Raw genomic sequence first — 27,050 nt, 5'->3', positions numbered from 1 at the left:
GACCAGTGAGCTGAGGATTTTCCTGTCTGTAACCTTCCTATTCTGGGATTACAGCCATCTATTGCCATACCTGGCTTTTTTTAGGTGCTGGGGATCTGAACTCAGGTCCTCGTGCTTGTCTGTCAGATATTTTATATCCCCAGTTCTTGGTGCCCTTTCTATAAGACCAAGAATATGAACATTTCACCTGAATGATGTTTCTCTGATCATCACAGAAGGAAGCCTCAGAGCTTACCCACAGAACCTCCTATGCAACACTCCTGGGAGCTACAGGTTCTTTACGAACATGCACGAACACACACGAACAACAGCAAAAAGTGTTTCAATCAACAGGAGCTGTTCCTCGTACTGAACAGAAACTTTCTATTTTCGAACCGTTACCATTGAGCCCTAACATCATTAGCCATGACATCAGCTTTCCCATATAGTGCAAGTATTTGAGACAGTGAGAAGTCGTGCTCCAGAAGAACCTTCCTGTGGAGGGCTATTTTCAAAGTCAGCACCGTCTCGTTCCCATGTCTCCAAACACTGTAATGCTTAACCCAAGCCTGCTCAAAATGTGGTTCCTAGAATGGAACACGGTATTCCAGTCCTCACGGGAGCTTACCAAATTGCAATCCAGAGGGACTTTTGATCTGATAATGAACTTCTTCCAGGTCAGTCTTCAAAGGCTTTGTGCTTTCCCACCAAGTATGCTAAAAAGTGAGCTGATACTGAAATTTGCCAGAAATTGCCAAGACTTTTGTTTGCCAAGTAACATTATCCCAGAGAGGCCTTACCTATGCCTGGAAATGGGATTTGACTAACCTCAAGTTTTGTTTCAGTAATGGAGACTTTTAATTTCAATAACATGATCACATGCAACTACTCCAGCTGTTACTTATACATGGATACTTCTGAGAGGAATTTCTTGCTAAAGGACTTTAATGCCCTCTCTACACCCAATAGCTAGAAATCCACTTTGCCTGAACCATCCCATCACATCTCTCAGTCACAGAGGTGTCGCGTCGACAGTGATACCAAGGCTCCTGGTGGACCGACTTGGTGGGCGCTTTCTTCAGCACAGCTTCTCTGACGGCAGATGCTGCTGACGCTGTAGCATGGGAGGAAATTTAGGCCAGGCTCTGGGCTGCAGGAATTAGAAAGTGGAAAAGGCGTCGGCTAGAGAACAGAGGAAGAACATGGCTGAACAGGTGTGCTGAACCTGCATTTTATGAGGAAACAGAAGATCCTGGAAAATTCAACCAAATAAAAATGCAGTGTGGTGGCATCCGCCTGTGTGCACAACACTGGGTAGTAGGGTGGCCGAGACACTGTGTCTCTGCTCTCTTGTAAATACAAGCTTTAACACTGACACACAAAAGAAATGTGAGTTTGCTCTGGTGGGCAGTGATGTGACTTTATTGTGTGCAGTCTTTTACACACCAACCATTAGCTTTCCCAAGTGAAATAAGAGTCACAATAAAGTTATTCTGAAGGAGACGCAGTGGGCAAAAACAGTAGAAAGCTGGAGAGAGATTTTTTTTTTTTGTCTGAGACTGAAAGACAAGAGTTGGGGACAGGGGTAGGCAAAGATATGAGACGCTCCCAGAGATTTCTAAGATCACCGTAAACACAGCTGGGGAAAACAGAGCACTTGGCTGGCATTGGCAAAGCAGCCAGAGGTTTGCTGCCCAACACCACAAAAACCAAACTACAGAAAAAAGGGCTTTCCTTCTGTCAACCAAAGTCCTTGACATTCTCTGCTGTGTGTAACTTTGTTACACAACATAATGTTTTATTTAACACAAAGTCCACTTGGTCTAGAGAACAGACAGGCTCTCCTTTTGTCCCCAGCCAGCAAAGCCATTCCTCACGTACGTGTAAGAGAATGGCTTGAAGCCCATGCAGGGCGCACGCTTACAGTTCACTTAGTTTCTTCTCGGTAGCCTACTTGGTTTCCTTCTGGAGTAGACCCCGGAGCTCAAATAAACGGTGTGAGCGCACTAGTCTGCTGCTGGATTGGAAAGAGTTAGAGATCTGGAGGTTCACTTAGAAATCACCTCATGAGGCAGCTCCTGGAGAGCCTTTCCCCACAGCTCCTTTATCCGCGCCACACTAGGGAGCAGCTGTTCTCAAATTCTCCATGCCAAAGCACCTTCTCTGGAGTTTTCCAAACTCTTGGCTCCACCCAGTGTCCTTTCTCCCCCGGCACCTTAGCACACTGTGACAGTCTACCTACTGATTCCAGGGCGGGGTCAGTAGGGAGGCACAGTCTAATCTGTTGTTAGGAACAGGAGAACTAAGCGGAATGTGATGGCTCACACCTGCAATCCTAAGGTTTGGGAGGCCGAGGCAGGGGAATTACCACGAGTTCCAGGCTAATCAGGCTCCATAGTGAGATATTACCTCACACAAAGAAAATAAAAGCAAAAAAAAAAAAAAAAAAAAAAATACAGAGCAAAAATAAAAGAAACACAAGAATGCAAAAGACATCCGAAATTACTCTACTATCTCACCTGTGAATTCAACCAAAGACTTTATATCTTTCATGTGGAAGTGGAATTGGGCTTTTAGTGCAAGACACAAAACTTGTAACATGTATTAGGCCACTTAAAACTAAATTTAAAAAATATTACCTAATTGAGCTTTATAAAGGAAAAACCAAATCTAAGTGGAGAAACATAATTAGGTGTTATAGTAAGCTGAGACTCGCGAAGCCCACTGTACAAGATAAACGCATTACTGAGATATATTCTGCTGGCCTTGAGATGTGCAGAAAAGGCGAAGTGACACTCAGCTGGGAGGCAGAGGGTCAAAGTTGACACAGGGCTCTGAGAAAACATTCACCAGTGAGAATGTGATGATTCATTTATCAGTTCAGAAATTTCAAGTATAAAACTTCAAGATATAACAAGGATCAAATTATATCATGTTTGTGATTCAATTAAAAAATTCTTAGCCCTCTTACATTATATTATCTAGATTATAATAGTAAAAAAATCAAATTACATTCATATGAAACTTTTATCAAAAGAAATCAAATCCATGTTTATGAAATTTTATAGTACAATTATTTTAGTGGGTCTTTTCTTAGGTCACAGTATTTATAATTCCATTTATATCTGTATAATTTTTAAAATTAAAAAACAAAAGTAAATCAATAGAAATCTAAGTTTTCATTTGTAAAACTCCCTTCAGTCTCCAGGCCGGCACCACATGGCGGTGTTGATTTGTCCTCCAGACACGGATGGCTCCCAGGATCTCCCAGTCTATGAAGCATTCAGGCCTCGACTCATTAGGAATGCTTTTTGGTTTGGCTCACGTTGCAAGAAATTCTGGAGCATGTCCATGCCGTCCAGAGATCCCCCAGGTTTCAGGATTAGGTTTCTGTATTTCATTCCAACCTAATCAAAGAAAACATCATGCCTAATAATTCATGGGCGAAGCAATCCCCCAAATCCCCAGGCATAGGGAGAAAGGGGTGAGGGTGAGGAAGAGGGGCTGCAGTTTGACTGGGTCTAGACATTCTCTCCTCCCGACAAGGCAGCTCGACCCTTCCTTCCTGCAGCTAAGGGGTTTGCAGCTTCAGCCTCAGGCTTCTCTACCCTGTCCACTATTGTTGTCTTGTGTCCTTAGATTCCCAGCTGTGAACCTACACGCCAAATAGCCAAATGGAACATAGTCTGCGACTGCCTGTTAGCCCATTTCCAACGAGATTCGGAGAGGTCAGCAGAGCAAGGATTGCAGAGGCTAAATCAGCTGTGTGTGCTTTGAGGCAGGAGCATGGTTACTGTCGAATGGTTTCAGGTATTTCTATAACAGGCTCATGGAAAAACACAACAAAACCCCCACAAAGAAGCCCAACCAACCTTATTATAAATGGTCAAATGACAAGAATTTCTGAGGGGTCAGAACTGGCCTGACAGGAGATGGAAGTCTGGAATTTTAAACCACAGTTCTGCTTTGTTTACATAAACGCACGAGCAGATAAACTGGAAGAAAATAGCCGTGGCTCAGCAACAAGGCTCAGCATCTTTACCTTTGCTAGCACATCCTTCCATTGTCCTTGTGATGAATTCAGTGAGTCCTAATTCTAGATGCACATGTAAAATAAACAGATACCACGCACGTTTATATCTACTGTGTGATTTCATCAATAGGACCAATAGTCTTTTTGCGCACAGGAAGAACTAGAGAATTGCCAGAGATAAAGGAGCTCCAGCTTGGAATGAACACAAGATCCGGCTTATTGCAGCCATAAGAGACTTATGAAAAACAAAACATGAGAGAAATCCACTAAGTTAGACAAAGGCAAGCCTATTTAATGTCCTACAAGAGTCATGAAATAAAAACCGACAAAATTTTAGGGGCTGTCTTTCATGTATAAATAAGAATCACTTGTAATTTAAAAGTCATTTAGCACAGTGTTTATTACCTTCCTAATGCTGTGACCCTTTAATACAGTTCCTCATGTTGTGGTAGTCCTCAACCCTAAAATTAATTTTGTTAGGCCAGGCAGTGGTTGTGCGCACCTTTAATCCCAGCACCAGTGGCAGAGGCAGGTGGATCTCTGTGAGTTCGGGGCCAGCCTGGTCTACAAAGCGAGTGCCAGGACAGGCTCCAAACTATACAGAGAAACTCTGTCTCGGAAAAACAAGCAAATAAAACAACAAAAGCAAACAAACAAAAATTTCATTGCTATTTCATAACTATAATTTTGCTACTGTTGTGAATGGCAATGTAAACATCTGTTTTCTGAGGGTCTTAGAACGCTGTGAAAGGGTCATCTGACCTGAAAGGCTGACAACCACTAATCTAGCTGATGTGTCCAATCTTTTGACACTGTGACAGGTTGCTGACATTTATAAAATTTACACGTAAGAACCCTGCAATGGCATTACTAGGAGAAAAAGATTAAAAATCAAACAAACAAAATAACCAAAAAAAGAAAAAAAATCAAAATCCCTCAAAACATTTTAGGTAAGTTGATGAATCTATTTTGGATTGTCACATATACTCATAGCTACTCTCAGCTCCATGCAGCCCAGTGTTCTGAGCTGGACATGACTGTCATAAGCTCACAGTTAACACTTTGAATTCTAGGTAGGGGTAAGCAATTAAACAGTCTACAGAGTGAGTTCTAGAACAGCCACAGCTACATACAGAAACACTGTCTCAGAAAAGGGGGAAAAAAAAGGAAAGAAGGAAGGGAGAAAGGGAGGGAGCGAGGGAGGGAGGGAGGGAGAGAAGGAGAGAGGGAGGAATGGAGGGAAGAGTCCATTAGCTACTGCTATTGAATGTCTTGGTAACTGTGCCAATGAGGACTTGGAGCTCAGTTTAATCGGTGTCATTTTGATACAGAGAACACATTTAACAATTAAATTTTTTTTTCTTTGGCTGGAGAGATGGCTTGGGGGTTAAGAGCACTGACTGCTCTTCTAGAGGACCCGAATTCAATTCCCAGTACCCACACGGCAGCTCACAACTGTCTGTAAAGACAGTTTTAGGGGATCTGAAACCTTCGCACCAATGCATATAAAGGTAAATAAATCATAAAAAATCCTTATTTTTCTCCCTTGCATGGTCTACAGTAATGTCCCCACTCTAAGAGCAATCGCCACTCTAAAATGCGGCTGGCTGTCCTTGTCACGGGCTCCACCACTCCAGGAGGGAGACCAGAGCTCCTTAGTCCACAGGTACTTACTCCCTTCCCTCACTGCTCAGTGTGCTTCAGTCTGGTCACTGTGTTAAACTGCTGTGTGGAAAAGGAAAGCCTGTTTTCTGTGGGCACAGCAGTGTGGAAACAGCACAGACAACAGATGATAGTTTTATAGAATTACAAAAATATTTAATAGCTTGTAGCAAGGAAAGCAAAATATACCTGACTAGTAGAGAGAACAGTGTAATGGATCCTCAGGTACCTATCACCCAATGTCAATAATAACGGGTCTTGAGATAAGAAGCATCAGCACTATGCTTGACTTACACAGGTCCTGGGGTCAGATTCAACGGTCTCTGGATGCTAGGCATGCATTCACCCCCTGAGCTACATCCCCAACTGCCCATTATTATTACTGTTGCTATTAGCTCCGAGACAGGAACTATATAGTGTAACGTGGTCTCCAATCCTTCTGCTCCCGCCTCAGGTTGCCAAACACTGAGATTACAGCTGTGTCCCCGCACACCTGGCAATAATGAGCAGTTTTTCACACACACTCCATGTCCAAGCTCTGCATATAATATATACCATTCCTTTGATTCCAGTACAATCAGGCAGATATCTGAGTTTGAAGCCAGCCTGCTCTACACAGCAAGTTTCAGGACAGCCAAGGCTATACATGGAGACTCCGCCTCAAAAACAACAAAACAAACAAAAAACTAAGGTATTTATACTTCAAATAGTACAAAAAAGAACAAAACATTAAGATCTCTCTCAAGATGCAACATCTGACAAAGTTTTCCACCAATGGCTGTAAACTCGGTAGTTCAGTAGGAAGGTCAAGGAAGCATTGGGGACTTCAGCACTGAGTGAAGAGGTGGTGCAGGCCTGTTGCCTGCAGAGCCACGTCAGAGCAGGGCACTGTTTTGTCTCAGAACAGCTTGGTACAGCTCAGTCCTCTGCTGTTTCTGTCTCTAAACAAGCTGATTCAATTTCCTCAATTATAAAGCAATGGTCTTTTAATAGTTCCATTTCCCTTGCAATGAAGCTTTGAGAAGAGTTTAAGAGCCATTTTGGTAACAGGACCTAGCTTTTGTTAAGGAAAAAACAAAACAAAACAACGAAAAACAAACCCCCAAATAATATAACAACAACCCCAGTAAGTAGTTAAGCCAGTTTTTATGAGTAGGAAGCCCGGCTGGGGCTGGGCAAAGTCTGCCACAGGTGGAAGGAATGTTGGCCTCCAGCCATTCAATGGTGTTTATGCAATAAAGAAACCTGACCTGTCAGGAAGGCAGGAAGAGAAACTCTAGGGCCCTAACATTTGAAGTCACTGGTATCTGGGAGAGTGCAGAGAGTCAGATGCTAGGTCTCTCCTAGGAAGGGAAATCAGTCAGTGGCCACTGAGGTTTAGAGTCCAGGACGGCATGTACCTTTTGGCTCTGTGCAAGCCTTTTCTAACCCTGAGGATCTGAGGCAAGGTTAGGTGCTCTGGAGTCAGGCCCAGGCCTGAACTGTATCTTGACACATTAGTTACATAAGTTTTGGCCTTGGTTTCCTTATCTGTAAAATGGGAATAAACTGTCCTTACATTTTTCACGCTATTGGATGCACAGTGGGGTCTGATGACTCTTCTCTCCCCGCCCCCAGGACACTTACTTATCTATGCTCAGGGAAATAGTTGCAATCTTGCTTTGACATTTCCTTAAAATTAACTTCTGTCTTCTAATAAAGCTAGAAGAAAGCTCAAGACTTCATCTCCACTCTCAGGGAAGAAAAATATATAGTCTAGGAAGAATAGTAGTGGGAGAGAAAGGCCCTCATTTTATGCAAAAATATAAACCTTTTGAGACAATATTTTGATGGCAAATGTAATTATCCTATGCAGGATGCTCATCTATCAGTAATGAAGGAGAGCGGACTGGCTCCCAGTAGCTTTGTATCCTGGAGGCAGCACACACGGTGGCTTTCTCGTGGCCTTTCAACCCAACCTTCCAAGAGCAGAGCCAGGCTTGTGGCCTTCAATGTGGAGCAGAGTGAACACCCTGCTCAGGACAGGTGAGGACATCTGGGTGCCTGGCATACTCCCCCACTGTCTGCAAAATGGACTTTGAGATGTCTCACAGCCCACAGTGCTCTCCCTGAGGCACGCCCTTTGTTTTTTCTGAGGGTGAGGCGGTGTGTGTGTGTGTGTGTGTGTGTGTGTGTGTGTGTGTGACAAAACCACAAGGCCTGTGACAAAAGGCAAGGTGGGAGAGAGAGGAAGGGGGGCCAGAGCTGGGAGCCAGGAAGATGGAGAGAAGAAAGGCAGGCAGAACCATCCGCATTTAAGAGGTTTCCTGGAACCTTGGATCAGTGAGGGCAGAAAGGAAAACACGCACTGGTAGCCGTGCATTTTAGGGGGGCGGAAGGAGTCGGGGGAACCAAGAGTAAGATCCAAGATACGCAAAACTTAGTGGTTTCTCTACCACCAGGGCGTATTAAAACAATCTCTTTTCTGAGAGAGCCTTCTGGCCTAGAAAGGGAGATAAGAAATGCATAATTAGGCACTGGGCGTGGTGGCTCACACCTGTAATCCCAGTCCCTGGGAGGCTGAGGTAGGGAGGTGGCAAGAGAGGTTGGTCTCAGCAACGCAAGAAGACCTGTCTCAAAGCAAAATATAATAGAGCTCCAGTGGAAACACAAAGGCCATTTAAGGAAAAAAAAAAAAGACAAAAGACAGCTAGGCCCAGTGGCATAGACATGCTGGCATAGACATGCAGCCCCAGTTCTTTGGGAGGCTAAGAGGCTGAGGCAGGGAGATCACAATTTCAAGGCCTTCCTGAGCTACAAAATTGAGTTTTAATATTAGACCGGGCAATTTAGTGCAATCCAGCTTGGGGGTTATAGCCCCTTAGACCCACTGGTAGAGCACTTACTTAGCACACAGGAGGTCCTAGGTTCAATCCCTAGCCAACTCCCAAGAGAAAAGAAAGACTGCCTGCATTGGCTGGGATTTAAGACTGAGGAGAAATTCACATGGTTATAACTCAGCACTTGGGAAAGGCTTAGGCTAAAGGACCACACATTCAAAGGTGTCCTAGGATGCACACAGACTCTGTCTCAGGAAAAAAAAAAAGAACAAATCCCATTTCTTTCCTTTGTCTCTATCAGGTGAAAAGCAAGGCTATTAAAGGCTCAGAGTTAACAAAGATCTGTGGTTGCACAGGAGTGCAGCTGAGCCTGGGAGGAAAGGGGGCTGATAGGGAGGGAGAGCCAGAAGGAGCCTAAGGCCCTGCTGGAAGAGCCCTGCCACTCTTAATCACTAAATTCTTACAGGCAATCCTTTCCCACTCCCTACAGCAGGCTTCCTGTTTCCCTGTATGCGACTGCAAGTACAGTCTTCCTGTGACACCCAGACTGAAAGCCAATAGTGACGTCAAAGTCTTGGTTTTTTCTTCATTCTTTCTTTCTGAAGAAACGCCTGGTTGTGATTCTTCACTGATGCAAGAAATAAAGCTTAGAAATTTCTCTCAAAGAGAAAGACAATTCTGGCTTAACAATACAAGTGGCCTCTGAGTCCACAATGTCTATTACCTCTTAGGAAATTTTCCCACAATGAAGTTGCCTTATTAAAAAAAATAGCCCTAGTTAAAGTGCTTCCATTTTTCCAACCCTGTGATTAGGGGCTGGATTTTGAAATTATATTTAGTGAACTTTAAGACATCCTGGAAGAGAACCAGAGCTGGCTGAGGGGCAGTAACCCAAGCAGCTCTCCCACTGTTAAGACAGCTGTCAGGGCCGGAGAAGTTACATCGGGTGAGACGGCTTCTCCATGTTCTAGAACAGACTTTAGGGATGTGTGTGTGTTCTCCTCCATGTGTACACATGGCCGAGGGGAGAAGTGTTAGGGTTTACATGTGTGTGCATGTTCTGTGTTTCTGTATGTCTGAGCATGGTGTGTGTATGCATGTGTTTCAGCCACAGGTCAGTGTTGGATGTCTCTCTCCCTCAGTCTCTACCTTCCTTAGTATTTGAAGCAGGTTTCTCACTAAGCCTGGAACTCACTGATTTAGCTAGATTGGCTGGCCGGTGAGGTCTAGGGATCATCTGCCTTTATCCTCACTGGTGGGTTACAGGTGTGTGCTGGCATGCCTGGCTTTTATATAGGTGCTGGAAATGCAACTCATGTCCCCATGGTTACAGGGCAAAGACTTTACCAACTGCACCACCTCCCAAGCCTGAGTGTAGAGCCAACTTAATAAACTAATTAAGTGGCTAAAGTGTGGTTTTTTACTCATTAGAAAGAATAATATGAAGAACTACAGAGAAAACACGGGTAGCAGAGTTGGAGGCTGTAACAGGAAAGGGGCCAATTCTAACACTTGGACAGAGGTCCCAGAGCACGGCTGCTGCTGGTGTTCAGAAGGCTGCAGGCTGACATTTGACCCTCCCGTGTTTGTGCTCCTGTGAGCAGCATGCGCTCTGAGGTTCTGCTCACCAGGGTGTGACATGGTACTCTGAGCAGATGTTTAAGAGAAAGCCTGGAGAGGTGCTTCTAGAGACTGGAACCAGTGTGGTCTCCTGATCCAGCCTCTCCAGGGCTTGGGCACCCTGCTACCTTCTCAAAATGCTCCAACCACACTGGAGAGTGTGGAGCCTTGAGCCAACAGCTTACACGCCAGACGGTGATGGACGGCTCCCATGACTTCAGACGAGTGGAGCGCTGCTTTACACCATAAAAATTCCCATTGTTACTCTGCTTACATAACCAGCACCTATGTGAGAAACTGAAGGCAACACAGCCCAGGTAAGGTCACCTTCTGCAGAGCTGGCCACGGCAGGACTGAGATCATGCACAAAGCAAGCAGGGCCTGGATTACTGTGCCGAAGAACAGCACTTCCTTTTCTGTTTATCTTTGCACAGTTGTGGGAACAATGGAAGCTTTTTCACAGGACAGGATTATTGTGCCAAGAATTTTTAATTTTTGATAAATATTTGTATTCTGTAAGTCAGGTGCTAGAGTAAATATTTGTAAAACAAAACAAAGCAAAGCAACCCTACAAAAACAAACAGCATTCAGTCCAGGGGAATTGAATGGCTGTAGAAAAGGCTGGCTCTAAAAGCCGCACAGGAGCGAGGGGGGTGGAGGGGGTTTGAGGGCCTCTCCTTGGCTTCTGGAGCCAGGTTTGTGATGGCAGGGCAGTGATAAATGACAGGACTCCTCACAGCATTTGGAAGGAAAGGGAAAAGAAGTGAGAAGGGAAAATTCAAAGCAGCCGTCCTTTCACAAGAAGTAGACTCCCACCGGGGACTCCGCAGCGTCCAGAGACGGGACGGAGCTGGACGGCATTTCTAACAGCCAAGAAAACAGCTCCGTGTTGTTGGGATCTTTTTCTCTCCAAGTTCACTCCTGTCCTCGACTAATGAAGAGCAGCCTGGCTGCCCGCCAAGCGACAGAGTTTGAGAATAAAAAGCACAGAGAGACCTGACAGCAGGGTTGCTTCTGCAGGATGTGCAAGCAGCCTGGGATCCACTGGGATCTCAAATGTGGCTGCTGCTTTGACAGCTGAAGAATGGAGAGGCCGAGATGCAGCCAGAGGAATGGAAGGACAGACACAGACTCAACTCAGGGAGTGAACACTTACACCAGGAAGCCTCTAAAGCATCAGTAGCCGGGAGGGGTCACACTTGGGCATTTCTCAGCCTACCTTTCCTCTCCTTGAAACACTGTTGCTGCTGTGCTTGGTGGGACACACTTGTGACCCCAGCACTCAGGAAGCCGAGGCAGGAGAACTGCTAATAGTTTGAGGCCAGCTGGGGTTATGTAGCTAAACTGTCTCAAAAACACTAAATAAAACAAATTTCCCCAGACATTCCCCAACAACCTATTGTGTTCTTAGTTCTACACCAATCTGTGAACTTTGTAAAGAAAGGAACAGTTAGCTCCATGAGAAAAACAGAGGAATGCTAAACCCTCCTAAAATCTCACCACCCGGTGTCATCAGCATCTTAGGGTTCTAACCAGAGTTTAAGAATACTGTGTAAAATCCTTTACTCTGAAAGAATATTTTCATTTATATAATAGTTATTTCAAATAATCCAGACATAAGCGAAAGTTTATTAAATCCTTCCCATGTGACAAAGTCCACGTTTTGTTAGGGAGATGGAGGGAGATCACTTTGGCTGGATAATCTAGAAGAGTTCATATATGAGTAGCTTTGGAAAATATTTTTAGATTATTTATGTGTGAGTGTTTTGTCTGTTTGAGTGGATGTGTATCACATGCATGCCTGGTGCTTGCAGAAGTCAGAAGAGGACGTTGAATTCTCTAGGACGGGAGTTACAGATGGTTGTGAGCCATTAAGTGTGCGCTGGGAAACACTGGGTCCTCTACAAGATCAACACATGCTCTTAACCACTGAGCCACCATCCCATCCCACAAGTGGCTTTTTAAGTGGGATCTTAAAGAATAGTATGATTTTTGAGAGTCACAGATTTTTTTTTAAGCGTACTTTGTTTTAAAACAAGATCTTATGAGGAGGCTTAGGCTGGCCTTGAACTTGTTATGTGGCCAAAGATGACCTTAAACTCCCGATCCTCCTGCCTCTACCTGCCAAGTGCTGTAACTACAGGTGTGTACCACCACTCTTGGCTTCAGGGAGATATATATTTAAAGTGAAGGAACAGAAAGAATAAATGGGTGAAGGTGGGCATAGCTAAGAGAATACCCCTTTACTTCTGAGCCACATTCCTGGCTCAATTTTATTAACAAAGGGGAAACTTGGATTGGGCACAGAGATACATGCCTGTAATCCCCAAAGCCAAGGAAGATGAAGCAGGAGGGTCATTATCTGGTGCCTCCTTGCATTACATAATGAGACTCGGGGATGGGGGTAAAAGGGAAGAGAGGAAGAGGCAGATTTACAAAAGCTGGGGGACTGAAAGAAATCAACAAAGAGCATGGGGGAGGACCACAAAGCAACAATGAATGTCCAGCTCAGGTTAGCCAACATGACTCAACAGCAGGGCAAGTGAATAGACTCATACTACAGGTAGTACGAACTATACTTCGTTATAAACTATATACAAACTATAAACTATACTTTCTTTGTTAGCCAGATAGGAGAACCTGGGGAGGGCGCCATCTCAACACGAGATGGTGGGGGAACGTGGGCTACATACATGCTGAAAGTCATGCAGAAGTCAGACTATTAAACAAGTCACTGTCAGACCTTTGTGACTGGGTAGGCAGGGGCACAGAGGGCAGTTTAAAGAGACTGGCTGGGTGAGGTGGGATGGGAGAAGAAATACTTGGAATGAATAACAGTGTGGCTAGCCTGGAGGTATATTCTGGAGTGAGAAACAAGGAGGAAATGGGGGCCTAAAATATACGATATATTTCAATATGTAGGCAGAGAAGCATTACTTAGTCTAGAAACAAAAGCCCAAAGAACAAGTTGGATGATTGAAATAAGCATTGAGAGTTTGATTTGGGTAATTTGTCCTAATTTCTCAACCAAACAGGACTTGGAAACACGCTGGAAATATACCAGCCTTACACATGCTTGACTGTCGAGTCGCCGATGAGCAGGGAGGCTGGGGTGGGTAACAGCAAGGCTTGGCTAGCAGCCACCTGGCAGTCACCTCACTGTGCATGGGAAGGAATGGCTCAGATTAATGAAGCAGCTTAAATTATCCCAAAGGCACTTAGGTTACAGACTAGGTAGTAGGAGGAGTACGCCGGGCACAGAAAAAGGGTGCCTCCCACAGAAAATGTACAAAGAAGCCTGTAAAGACTATCAGAACACAGAGACTATTTACACCAGCGAGACGTTTACCTTTCTTTCTCAACCTCTTATAAAACAGAAACACTGCACGGCACATGTCAAAACTAGTAGCTATAAACTCTCAAGTGCATAAACAAGGCTTTGAATTTTTAATTATGCAATATACTGGAATGTTAATAAGCAAGAAAGCATAGTAGCTTTTTTTAAACTTATAGAATTAAGAGTTAATCACTTGTACACTGAAACTTAACGATGTATGATGATCTGAGAAGATGCCAGGCCTCCAAGTTAAAAGCTCCTGCCATGTCTCCTTAAACTCTAGCTGCTACGAGTATTTTACACTTAGAGCTAAGGGAGAGGGGGCAACCACACAATCAACATGCCGGGGTAAAAAAGCCACACGATACCTCTGGATTCATGATCCCTGCTTTCTTAAAACAGCTGTGAAACATGTCCATGGAGAAGACTTCGCTCCAAAGATATCCATAATATTGGCCGTCATAGCCTCCTGCCAAGTGTCCAAAGGTAGCTGGCATGTTTGTGCCTTAAAAAAGGTACATTTTAATCAGTATGATGGCAAACGCTAACTAATCAGGTTATGAGCTAGCTAGTTTGCCTTTGGGGAGCCCAGCTGTGAGGAGAGAGTGAGTGATAGCATCTCATGGTTGGTGTGCACACTTGGCCAAGGTGTTTACAAGCCTTTCTCCTATCAGTAGCTCAGGCCCAGCTCTGGAATGCCTAACAGCAGTTTCTGAAACTTTGTCCACACCCATCGGTAGTTCAAAAGGGGAAATTGAACCTTAGATGCCAATGGGCCTTGAAAGTACTCTACAAGTAACCCTACTTTTTGTTCAAGCCACCCCCTTACCCCCTTACCACCTGCAAAGCAAGAGCTGGGAATCAAACCCAGTCTGGCATAGGCTAGACAAGCACTCTAAAGCCGAGCTACAACCCAGCCCCCGCCACACTTCTTAACATCTAAGATGACTCTAAATAAAATGGTATTTGTGTAGGCTGATAATTTCTGAAAATGAAACGTTTTGAGAAAAGATTTACCAAGTGAGTCTACACAGGGCTGCTCTAAGTAGACTTTTGTAAGAGAGACAGTGTTGCTCCTTGGTTTACAAGCAGCAGATCAGGAAGTGAGGCTTGGATGATTCAGTGGCCCCTCTTATCTTATTATCCTCCAGAACTGCGTCTGATTCATTTTACCAACAATTTCCTTGGTGAAAAGGTATACTGTGCACTCCCTGTCCAAATGCATACATATTAGCTGCTTAAAGGTGCATAGGTAAGTCTGGACTCACATTCTAACAGACACTGTAGGCCTCGGGTCAAAGCCCGACCTGGCGTTAGCATCAGAAGTGAGGGGGGTTCCTGCTCTTCCCTGAAATGCCTTCTGCCAACTTCTTTCTGAAAATCCCAGGGAAGTCTTGGTGCATACAGGGAGGGAGGGGATGGGCAGGTGCTGCCAAACGGGAATGGCCATGCTCTGGGGCGGAGGCCAATTGCTCACGCCTGATTACACCGAAATGTGGTGACTCTGGAGCCACCTCCTTCAAGCACATTTGGACAGGACAACTCCTAAGGCAGAGTGTGCTTATCTGAAAGCTGTGGGCGGTTTGAGGAGGGGGGAATGGATTCAGGTGCCAGCGGGTCATACCTGGCGTAGCTGCGACTCCTAATATTTCTGTGCAGTATTTAGCGTATTCACTCGCGGCATCCAGCGACTCATTGGTGTGGAGAGACTGATCAACTTTGCTCAAAACAATTTGGCGCAGTGTCAGGAGACCTAAAAAGGTTAAGAGGGTTTGAACAACATGTTGGAGAGAGAACTGTGTGTTCTAACACCACAAGTCAGAGATTTGAAAATTGATTCCAGTCCCACTCATCACAAAAGGGAAGCAGGGTGATATGGCATCCCAACCACCTAAGACTTGGGAAGACTTTTCCCTTAAACGCAGTCCCAGGCATCTCCATGCCAACACACTCAAGTGTTCGTCCCTCCATGCACCAGCACTCCTGGGGTGCCCTTAAAGTGAAAATAAGTTTGACAGAAGAAGCAGCCTGGAATTTCACATTAAATAATTCCTGCTTGCTTTCCTTCTATAGAATGTTGAGCCATACCTGTGTTGACCAGTCTAGAAGCAACAAGCTTCTCAAGCAGGTCGTCTGTGATAGGGCTTCCATCCTTATAATGTCTTGACAGTTTCCGCAGGGATTCAATGTCCCACACCCAGTTCTCAAGCATCTGTGATGGTACCTCTACAAAGTCAGTCTCCACATTTGTCCCACTAAATCGTGCAAAGTCAGTCTAGAAAGCAAACACAAACGTATTTTTAAAGCACTGAGTAAAACTATACGTGCAATGAAGTATATCTCAGAACCCTCCTCCCCCTCCCCTCGAAACTTAAGGCAGAGTCAGAACAAAGCACTGGAGTCGTATGTAGGTAAGGGGCAGAGGGTTGTCTAGTAGTCTCTCAGTCTGACCCGGCTGGGGGGTGAGGAGAAGGCAAACAATTTCCCTAGGATAAACAGTTTCTCCCAAGCTCCTCCTTGCAGTTGGTTACTCTTGTTTACTCAACACATGCCTTTCTGGGCATTCACCACTGTTGCTCAACTACTCAAGGTGAAATCAGTTAAAGAGTTAACTCACAACATTCCACACTCGTGTGTGTGTGTGTGTGTGTGCACGTGTGTGTGTGTGTGTGTGTGTGTGTGCGCGTATGTGTGAGCTCTCAGATGGAGTAGAGAAAGCCAGGGGCCTGGCCTGGAAAGCATGCCTGCGGATGAATTACAAGTGGGTGAGTCAATGTGAACAGAAAGAAGAAAGAAACAATACACCTAAAAGTTCAGAACCTCTGCGGTGGAAAGAAGGGACATACTCGGGGGGCCTGGGTTAAGAGTTCTAAAACCAAAGTTTCAAGAATTCTTGAGTCAGATACAAAAGCTTCCAAGAGAAAGGCCGAGATTTCTCAGAACAGGCGAGTGGCTTGTTTTCATCCATTTTTTCTCAGACTACTGTTTTTAACCGTCACACCGCACACATAACACTTGCAAGCTGTAGCAGCAGAGAAGAGTTAGTGCTGGCCCCACAGGGTCACATCTGGGTGGGGTCCTGACACCCCATCACTCTCCCAGGCTTCATCACCCCAGGCTCTACAGGGAGGGGACAGGCAGAGCACTTAGCCATGGAGGAGGCAGCAGATGGGGTGCCAGTGTATAACCATTCTGTTTTTGGCCCAGGGCACAGGCACAGATGTCAAAATGACGGCGTATTCTGCCTTCCTCTCTATGCAAAAAATGCTTTGCTTGACTTCACATTCTAATTGTGCTGATTCTAGATGGGGGGGGGGGTGCGACAGGAGGGCCAAGGGAAACACTCCAATAGGCACTGGAATTAGGGTACCTCTGTTGAGGACATCATCTCCCAAATTTGTACAAGGAAAGAAACAAAGATCCCTAGAAACAGAATATTTTGCCTCATTCTGTAATGTAACATTTTAAGATTACATCCACATTATGGCTAAAAAAAATCTAACACAGTATTATAACAGCTAGTACCCAGAGAAGGCTTTCCTGTGTCAGGCATCATGTCTGGTTCTTACATGAACAACATGATTTAAATCAAGAAGCTCAAGAGATAGTTCAGCTGGTAAAATTTCTGCTGCATAAACATGAGGACCTAAATTTGATTGCTAGCACCGCCAGCATCATTAAACAGGCAGGTGTGTGGCTCACACATTTGTGAGCCCAGCACTTGGAGGATGGAAAGAAGAGAGTCTCGCTAGCCAGCCGAACCTAAATGGAGAGACTCAGGTATCAGTGAGAAACTGTCTCAGAAAAAGATGGAGAGTTACTGAGGAACAATGGCAGGGTGACCAAACGTGTAATGCATGACACATGCACATGTACGCAGACCTCCCCCAGCATGTCCTCACATGACTGCATGACATGCTAACATGTATGCAGACCTCCCTCAGCATGTCCTCAATGACTGTATGACACGCTAACATGTAAAGACCTCCCCCCAGCATGCCCTCACATGACTACACGACACGCTAACATTTATGCAGACCTCCCACAGCATGTCCTCACGTGACTATATGATACACTAACATGTAAAGACCTCCCCCAGCATGCCCTCACATGACTGCATGACATGATAACATGTAAAGACCTCCCCCAGCATGCCCTCACATGACTGCATGACATGCTAACATGTAAAGACCTCCCCCAGCATGCCCTCACATGACTGCATGACACACTAACATGTAAAGACCTCACACAGCATGCCCTCACATGACTGTATCACACAAAAACATGTATGCAGACCTCCCCAAGCATGTCCTCACGTGACTGTATGACATGCTAACAAGTACGCAGACCTCCCCCAGCATGTCCTCACGTGACTGTATGACACGCTAACATATACGCAGACCTCCACCCAGCATGTCCTCACATGACTGCATGACATGCTAACATGTATGCAGACCTCCCCCAGCATGTCCTCACATGACTGCATGACATGCTAACATGTATGCAGACCTCCCCCAGCATGTCCTCACGTGACTGTATGACACGCTAACATGTACGCAGACCTCCACCCAGCATGTCCTCACATGACTGCATGACACACGGACTTGTACGCCCCAGCATGCCCTCACGTGACTGTGTAAATCCTATTACTTCTACTGGTGAAATAAGGAAAGCAAAGCATAGTGATCAAATAGCAGAAGCAGGACTTAGAACCAGATGGCCCAAGTCCATAACTTAAAATATTAACAAGAATGCTCCAGCCTCATACATCTTTACTGTGAGAAAAACAGAGAAAAAGGTTACATTATGATGTTTTAAAAGTTGACTAAATCTTTTAAAGGGATATCTTAAAAAAATAAAATAAAGGTCCTTTACCAAATTTCCCCTTTATGCCATTTGAGTATGTGTCCAGAGAAAAATGAATTCCTCATAAGACTGGAAGATCTCTCAAAGACTGAACAGGAGGCTGAGGTACACTAGTAAAGGTTTGCAACTATCTATTCTGAATCAGAGATGCTAACTGCAGGGTTTTATGAAGCACACTTTTAGGCAGATACTAACAGTGCAAACAAGGGAAAATAATGCCATTAGTTACACGACAGACGACAAAATTAGAAGGCTTATAAATCTTGCTTGTGTGAAGATTTCTAAATCAGTATTTGCAGATACATACGTGTATGCAGGCAACACACACACAATCTGGGGGAAAGATCCACATGCAGACACACATACACAAACACACACACACGAAGGGTTTGTTCAATATCCAGGAAAAAACAAGAACAAATGAGTAACTCATGAGCTAGAGCTAAAATTGGACAATAAGAATCAGCACAGTTATGTCACCAGAATGGAGAAGAGAAGGCCTATTCTACCCGAGGCTGCTGTAGTGGGCAGAGCACTGGCAATGAATGACCAGATCAACAATGTTCTCTACAATGTTTGCAATGAAGGAGTTGAAGCTAAAAATAGCTTCCTGCTTACCAGTTTCCCAAAAGTCAGCCATGCTGGATTTCTGTGAGCACACTGGGCAACATCAGTGAAATATTTTCTTTCAATGAGGACAAAAAAAGATGACAAAATTCAAAAGCTCAATTTCCAGCAAACAACTAAACTCCCAAGCCAAAAGATACCTCAGCCAGCACACACGGGGACATGGAGACTGGCTCTGCAGTGTTGGGGCCTTGTGTGCAGGGCTGCGGAGTGGCTGAATTGTCCCATATCACCAACTGTACCACTTCCCAGGTTTTCACTAGAGTCCGACAGTAATTCTCTGTTGTGGAATAATCTCTGTGTACACTGTGAAAATATGTCACTTGGATTGGTTTAATAAAAGGCCAAATGGCCAATAGCTGGGCAGGATTTTGGGGGCAGAGGGAACACTGGGAAGAAGGGTGAAGTTACCAGCTGGAAGCAGAGGGAGCAAGATGTGCAGGAGGAGAAGTAAAAGCCATGAGCCACATGGCAGCACACAGATGACTAGAAATGGGTCAATTTAAGTTAAAAGAGCTTAGAAATACGCCTAAGTTATCAGCTGAGCTTTCATATTTAGTAAGAAGTCTCCGTGTCATTATTGGGAAGCTCATGGTCCCGATGCAATGCTCCAACTACAGTTCTCTACATGGTTCTCAGCAGGATCAATTTGGGGATGTCGAAAGTAAAGAGTTTGGGAGCATGAAAGCTAATGATGTCCATCTATCTCTCGGCTAAAACTGAATTATCATGCCACCCCACAAAGCACTCTAATGGACGCATGGAGCACACTTGCTGCAGAAAATGTTTTCACCAGGAGAGACTCAAAGGTGCCTTAGATTTCAGTTTGGATAGAGCTTTCCTTTCCTTTCCTTCCTTCCTTCCTTCCTTCCTTCCTTCCTTCCTTCCTTCCTTCCTTCCTTCCTTCCTTCCTTCCTTCCTGTCTGTCTGCCTGCCTGCCTGCCTTCCTTCCTTCCTTTTTATGAAGAAGATCTATTTTATGTGTGTGTGTTGCCTGCATGTGTGTATGCGTACTGCATGGAAACTAGAAGAGGGAGTTGGATCTCCTGGAACTGGAGCTACCACGTGGATGCAGAGAACTAAACCTGGATCCTCTGCAAGAGCACCAGTTTTGTTTTGTTTTTTAAACCACTGAACCATCTCTCCAGCCCTAAATGCGAGTCTTTGCTTTACTATTTTTCCAAATGGATGATAGGATGAGGATGTCTAAAATACATTCCATTACAAATTTAAACCTATGTCTTGCTGACACAGAGACTACCTTTTTTTTTTTTTTTTTTGGCCTTTTGAGACAGGATTTCTCTGTGTAGCCCTAGCTGTCAAGGAACTCACTCTGTAGACCAGGCTAGCTTCAAACAGATCCACCTGCTTCTGCCTTCTGAGTGCTGGGATTGATGGTGTGTACTACCACTGCCCGGTGAGATTAACTTTTAAATTTATACACTAAAGTAAAATAACAACTAAATTTGTCATGTGAGTTTTTGCAACATTTAAAGGCCAAAGTACTATGGGTTAATATTGTCTAATTAAGAGAGCAGCTCCTTTTACTGCTTACAACTACAGATCATTTTCATGACAATAAATTCCAAGTCAAAGAAAAGGTGACTGCTAGAATCAGTAAGTGCAATGCACCTAGGAGAAACGACAGGCCTCTGGAGGCACCCTGGCTGACCCAAGTGACCCACTATTGATTTAATAGAATATAATCTTTCTGTCTACTGCAAGTCTATGGCTAACAGAGTCTATATAACAAGGCAAGGCATTAAAAAACAAGTGACCACTATCTATTAGACTGTGCTGTTACTAGATAGCGAAGCGGTCATAGTTTTATCTTCCCACGTATCTAGCCATCACTGGAAAAAACAACAGAAACAAAGACGACCCGAGTCACAGTGCTCCCGCAGCTCAGCATCCTACCCTCATCCAAGGATGTAGGAAAAACACACAATTTAGAGAAGTCTTGAATATCACAGATTAAATTCACGGACTTACCTTCAAAATGCCTATACTGTCTTAAGTAGGCACTTGTTTAAACTACTCCTTTTTAGATGAAAACAAATAAAAGTTCCACTTAGCCAGGTGGTGGCGCATGCCTTTAATCCAAGCACTCAGGAGGCAGAGGCTGGCGGATCTCTGTGAGTTTAAGGCCAGCTTTGTCTACAAGAGCTAGTTCCAGGACAGGTTCCAAAGCTACAGAGAAACCCTGTCTTTAGAAACCAAAAAAAGAAAAAAGAAAATAAAGAAAAGAAAGAAAAACAAACAAACAAACAAAACAAAAGAACAACTTCCACTTAAACTCAAATGCTGCTGAGGTCAGAGAGCCTGCTTGCCACCCTATGGCTCCAACCCAGCCCATGGCCAGAGCTCAGTGTCTGTACTGAGGTGTAAGAACGCACTGTGTGTGGAATGTAACTCAGGCAATTAAAAGAGAGTTTGATGTTCCACCTGACCTGGCTATGTTCTTTGAATACTTAACATTTTATCTGTTTCACTTCTCTACAGTATTAGGCTTTCAGTTTTTGGATTCTTGCCTTTAATGTCCTTGAACTAAACTTTAAAAATTCAAAATACTCTAACTTCTTCTTCCTAATTCTATCCTACCATTCTTTGTATATCACACCCAGGAGATAATCAATAATTTCACTTTTAAAGAAATCATCTGAGCATTCTTCTTAACAACAACCACCACCACAACAAAACCCTTATTATTTATAAAAAAGAATGCTGGGGCTGGAGAGATGGCTCAGGGGCTAAGAGGACTCACTGTTTTTCCAGAAGACCAAACAAAGTTCAGTTCCCAGTAACATGCTAAATGGCTCACAACCATCTTATATAACTCTAGCTCCAAGGGATCTGATGCCCTCTTCTGGCTTCCACTGGCATCCATAGCCATAACAACAGATATTTAAAAATAATTTTTTAGAAAGCTAAAAATTAGCATATATAGAAATTGTAGTAAACAAAAGAAATAAGTAAATCTCCAAATAAATATTATATACATTCACATTTTGGCTTATGATATTAGTTAGGGTTTATTCTGTGCTAATATATATATTATATATATATACACACACATATATGTATATATACACACACACACATACTTGTACACACAGTAAAAAAACAAAACATCAAAACAATAGAGAGATCCTGAAGAAACCATGTCTGATGTCTAAGTCACAAACTCTAAAAGTTCACAGGGAAATGTGAAGCCATACATTCATGCTTTCTCCGTCATCAGAACATCTACTAACTTCAGAAGAAGGAGTCATCCATGAAGAATCTGGATGTGGGCGAACCAACTGAGAGCACATGGCACACAGCTGCCTTGAGTGTGCACTTGAGAGTACAGAGCGGGCAGCGGAGTGGCTGGAGCAAGCCGGGCTGTCTTTGGGCGACTCGCCACGATTCAAGAGCCTTGTCCCTTAGAAAGTGGGGAAGACAATGGAGCAATCACCTAAGTGAGAGAACGGTGAGGAGGCAGCAGTGCTGGGCTGGCACACACTCAGAAGGTTTAGGCAGCTTTGGGTTTTGCTTCTCTTTTGTGACTGTGGCTTGTTACACAGCTCAAGCTGGTCACAAACTCTCTATGTAACCCTTGCTGGCTTTGAACCTGTGATCTTTCTGCCTGAGTTCCAGAGCACTGGGAATATAGGTGTATGGCACCCCACCCTGCTCCATTTTTCTTTTTAGCCTGCTCAATCTGTACCTGTCTTGAGTCCAGGTTGTTCTGACCAAGCATATCTTTGGCTTCCTCCTAGTAATTATATCTTAATGTAAGTTATGAGAATAAAATACGTATGCTACTCCACAACACATCCTCTACCATCCCCAGGAAAATAAGTAGCTCATGCTATTCTTGCTACTGGAATCAAACTTTGAGGTATCCAGTGACAATCTGAGCAAGGCAGAGGCCCTGGTCCTGATGCTTCCAATCACTTCCCATGTTTCCACTCACAGCCTTCTGAATCTAAGCTATAGAACATATCCTTATGGCCACTGGTCTACTTCCTCTGGTTTCCATCCCCATTTCTTCAGTTTTGATCCTTAAAGGATTAAATTATATGTAAAGCTATAGAAATACTTAAAAAAGATCAAAGAATAAACAAAAATAATATGTTGAAAAATAAAATACTAGCCAGGAGGTGGTGGTGCACGCCTTTAATCCCAGCACTCAGCATTCGGCACTCAGGAGGCAGAGGCAAGAAGAACTCCACGAGTTAGAGGCCAGGCCAGTGCGATCTGCAGAGTGAGTTCCAGGACAGCCAGGGCTACACAGAGAAACCCTGTCTTAAACCCTGGCCCCCCAAAAAGAAAAAGAAATAAAAGCAAAATGATACACTATGACCCTTGGTTTTTTTTAATTCATTCATTCATTCATTCATTCGTTCGTTTGTTTGTTTATTATGTATACAATATTCTGTCTGTGTGTATGCCTGCAGGCCAGAAGAGGGCACCAGACCCCATTACAGATGGTTGTGAGCCACCATGTGGTTTCCGGGAATTGAACTCAGGACGTTTGGAAGAGCAGGCAATGCTCTTAATCTCTGAGCCATCTCTCCAGCCCGACCCTTGGTTTTTTCACATACTTTTAAACATATTTAATTTCCCCACCATGCCAGTGACACACCGAAGAGAACTGCTATTGTCTCCATTTTATTTTAGTTTTGATTTTTTCAAAATAGAGTCTCACTATGTAGCATTGGCTGTCCTGAAACTCACAATGTAGACCAGGCTGGCCTCGACCTCACAGAGATATGCCTGTCTCTGCCTACTGAGTGCTGGGATTAAAGGCATGAACCACTATGCCAGGCTTGTCTCCATATTATGAATGAAGACATAAGTGGGTTTGAAAAGGCCAAATCACGTTTCTTTTCTCTTTTTTGATGGGGTATATGGGATTGAACCTAGTTCTATATATTTTAATATAGTGTCCTGTTCTAACACCGGGGTTCCCCTGACAGGGTCTGTTTCTCTACAGTGGTATGTACTTCAAATATTTAGAAAAGACTAATGCTGTTAGTTTACAGACTATTTCATGACAGATCATTTGAAATTTGTCTGACTGTATACATCCCTTTCACTTTTAATTAAAGCTTTATTGTGATTCTGATGTTTCCTTAAAATAAATATCTCCTTATAGTTCAAAACTCATTACTGATTTTTAACGTACAACTAACAAAGACATCAGCATGAGTGAGATCTGGTGGGAAGTATTACTCTTTCATTCTGCAGAAGTTCAAAAGGCCAGGGCTTACAGAGAGTGCAAACCATGAAACAGGAACAGGAACAGATACTGGCGATGCCTCTCCTGATTGCTATCATCCAAATTACCTGGCAGTGTAAACACAAGAAAACACGGTGAAACTCAAGTTCCTAATGATGACACAGTGCACAGTCAACTGGGGCATCCACATGCCTGAAAACTGGAAGTTCCTGCACACACATTTAAATATTACTGTGGCAAGTTCCATGAGCTCCTCTGGTCATTCAATCTCCAGGCTGTCACAGCGAAGAACCAAAAAAAATGAGGTGTCATATCTTAAAACCAGTCTAGTGCACATGCATGGAAAATTCAGAAGCATTAATGAACACAGAATGAATCTCATTCAACTGCCTCCATTTGAGATCAGTACAAAGAGTCTCGATACTTAAAAGTAGCAAATCTGTGTGTACAAAAGGAGAAAAGCAGTAGTCATTGGTTCTAAGCATGAATATCTCAGTACTCCAAAATTCTAGAATGCTGCGTGTTATCTGACATGATAAGGATAGACAAACATATTTTCAAAGATAATCTCATGAAGAGATCACCAAGCAAAGGACAGTATCAACAGTACTCATCAAAAGGACAATTCTGTCCATGAATGGTTAGCAGAGAGAAGCTGTAAGAGAGAAATACTAGGCATGGAGAGATGACATATTGGTTATGGGCACTGGATTTCTTTCCAGAGGACCCAGGATCAATTTCTGGGTCCCATACAGCAGCTTACAATCTTCTGTAAGTTGAGTTCCAGGGGATCCAGTACCCTCTTCTGGCCTCCTTAGGTTCCAGGGATACAAGTGGTAGACAGACATACATGCAGGCAAAATAACTATACTTATAAAATACTAGAGTAGATTAAAAAATAAAATAGATAACAAATTGCACATGCAATATGAATCAGGTGAACTTCAGTTATGCATCAGTTTTCAAATGTCACAGAACACCAAGAAAGTATTTTTTCAATGCTAAACTGACTGCCTCAAAGGATCAAAAGTAATGCCAGATAATATGAAAAACACAGAGTTGTGGAGACCTGTGTGAAGAACACAGGGTAAGCAGAAGATCCTGAGGTTGAAGGACTACCATGCCTCAAGAGTCTGCACCAGGAACAATGAACCCTCACTGGAAGGCCTCTGTTATTTTAATAAATGTGATTAAGACACTGGATGACTTCTTATAAAATTGCCAGGCATAGTCCACACAGAGCAGGAAACTGCTGTCTTAGGGACTCTACACTGATTTATCATCCTTTGGGTGGTATGGGGTGTGTGTGTGTGGAGGGGGACGGTCCTGTGAGTTTTTGGAATTCCATCTTATAATTATCAGAACGTGAGTCTAAGGACATTTTTCTGGAGGAGTACTCAGCTCAAAATAAATAAGACTGGAGAGATGGTTTGGTGGTTAAAAGCGCCGACTGCTCTTTCAAAGCAGCAGGGTTTGATTTTCAGCACCCATATGGCAGCTCACAACTGTCTATAATTCCAGTCCCAGGGGATCTGATGGCCTCCACGGACATTGTATGCACATGGTATATACACATATACACAGGCAAAACATCCACACACATAAAAAAGTAAAAATGATTGAATGAATAAAAGACCAACCACTCTAAGGGCAGAGCCTTGCTTGTCTGCAGTCAGATGCACACCTAGAACTTGGCCACCTAACAACTCATAATACTGAAACTAAGGAAGTTACTTTTACTTTGCTAATTTAACCATACAAGTATTTTTAGAAAAAAAGGAAAGCAGAACTATCGTAATTCAGGAGATTGTAAATGCACAGAAAGGACACTGATAAAAGCTCAATATTGACAAATACCTGTGGGATTCCAGTATTGGGAGAACAGCCTCTAAAATCATCTAAGAAATCTGAGATGTTTCTCTTCTTTGGGCTGCATTTGGACTTACACATCTGGACAGACTTCTGTTGTATTTCCCTATGTTTACTTTTAACCTCTCTCTTAATACCAAATACTCTCTCTTTTAACCTCTTTGTGTGTGTGTGTGTGTTAGGAATTGAACCCAAGGTCATGAGCATGTAAGGAAATATGCCTACTGTGAACTCAGAGTAATCCTCTTGCTTCAGCCCCCTGCATGCTGGGATCACAAGTCTGACCACTACATGTGGCCCTAGGCCTTTTTGTTTATTTGTTTTTTTAAGGAAAATACGGAGGCATCAGAATAAACAGATAATATGTTGAAAGAACTAGTTTTAAATAATTTATTTTATCTATTATTGTTGTCTATGTATGTGTGATGTGTGACCATGTGTGTGGCTGAGAAAAAAAAAGGATTAATGCATGTATACAGAGATTCCAAATTTAGGAAACTGTCTCTCAATTTCTTCTATCAGTATATTTAAAACATTAGGTTAAGTGAGCCTCAAGATAAACATGTTTTTTGGTTGTGACTATAATGCATGCTTGTCTCGCATGTTACCCAAGATCCCTGGGCGGTTCACGAGCGGTGGCTCATCCCTGGCGGGCTAGCTGGTCCTGCTATGTGGCTAATGGGGAGAGACAGCTCGCGGCGGGTAAAAGGCACATAGACAGTAGGCGGGCATAGAACTGGACATTTATTACTTAGAGGAGAGAAAGAGAGAGAGAGAGAGAGGGGTGGGAAGAAGAGGAGGAGGAAGAGGAGGAAGAGGAGAAAGGAGAGAGAGACAGAGAGACAGAGAGACAGAGAGACACGTGTGCCCACACCAAGGGACAGGAAGGAAGAGATTCAAGATGGCAGCGAGAGGTCAGGGGGTCTGTTGGGAGTGGGCGTGGCTTGCCCTCTTAAAGGACCAGAAGAATAACAATAATGAAGCCCTGGATTTAACCAACAGCCCTGAACA

The 27,050-nt window shown here is 43.7% G+C and overlaps 1 protein-coding gene across 1 annotated transcript in view; it reads right to left on the bottom strand.

Annotated features, from left to right (window-relative positions):
* Positions 1-1,382: 1,382 nt before the first annotated feature.
* Positions 1,383-27,050, bottom strand: part of Nln (neurolysin) — an 88,809-nt gene continuing 63,141 nt past the window's right edge. The window contains exons 10-13 of the mRNA XM_038321902.1: positions 15,539-15,725; positions 15,075-15,203; positions 13,819-13,955; positions 1,383-3,386 (exon numbers count right to left, since the gene is read on the bottom strand). Of these exons, the coding sequence (XP_038177830.1) occupies positions 3,252-3,386; positions 13,819-13,955; positions 15,075-15,203; positions 15,539-15,725 (588 nt within the window). The 3' untranslated portion in view covers positions 1,383-3,251. The remainder of the gene's footprint in view (positions 3,387-13,818; positions 13,956-15,074; positions 15,204-15,538; positions 15,726-27,050) is intronic.

The sequence above is a fragment of the Arvicola amphibius genome, chromosome 3, assembly GCF_903992535.2.
Source record: "Arvicola amphibius chromosome 3, mArvAmp1.2, whole genome shotgun sequence".
NCBI lineage: Eukaryota > Metazoa > Chordata > Mammalia > Rodentia > Cricetidae > Arvicola > Arvicola amphibius.
Note: the sequence above shows the minus strand (reverse complement) of the source record. Positions and strands in the feature narration are given on the sequence as shown.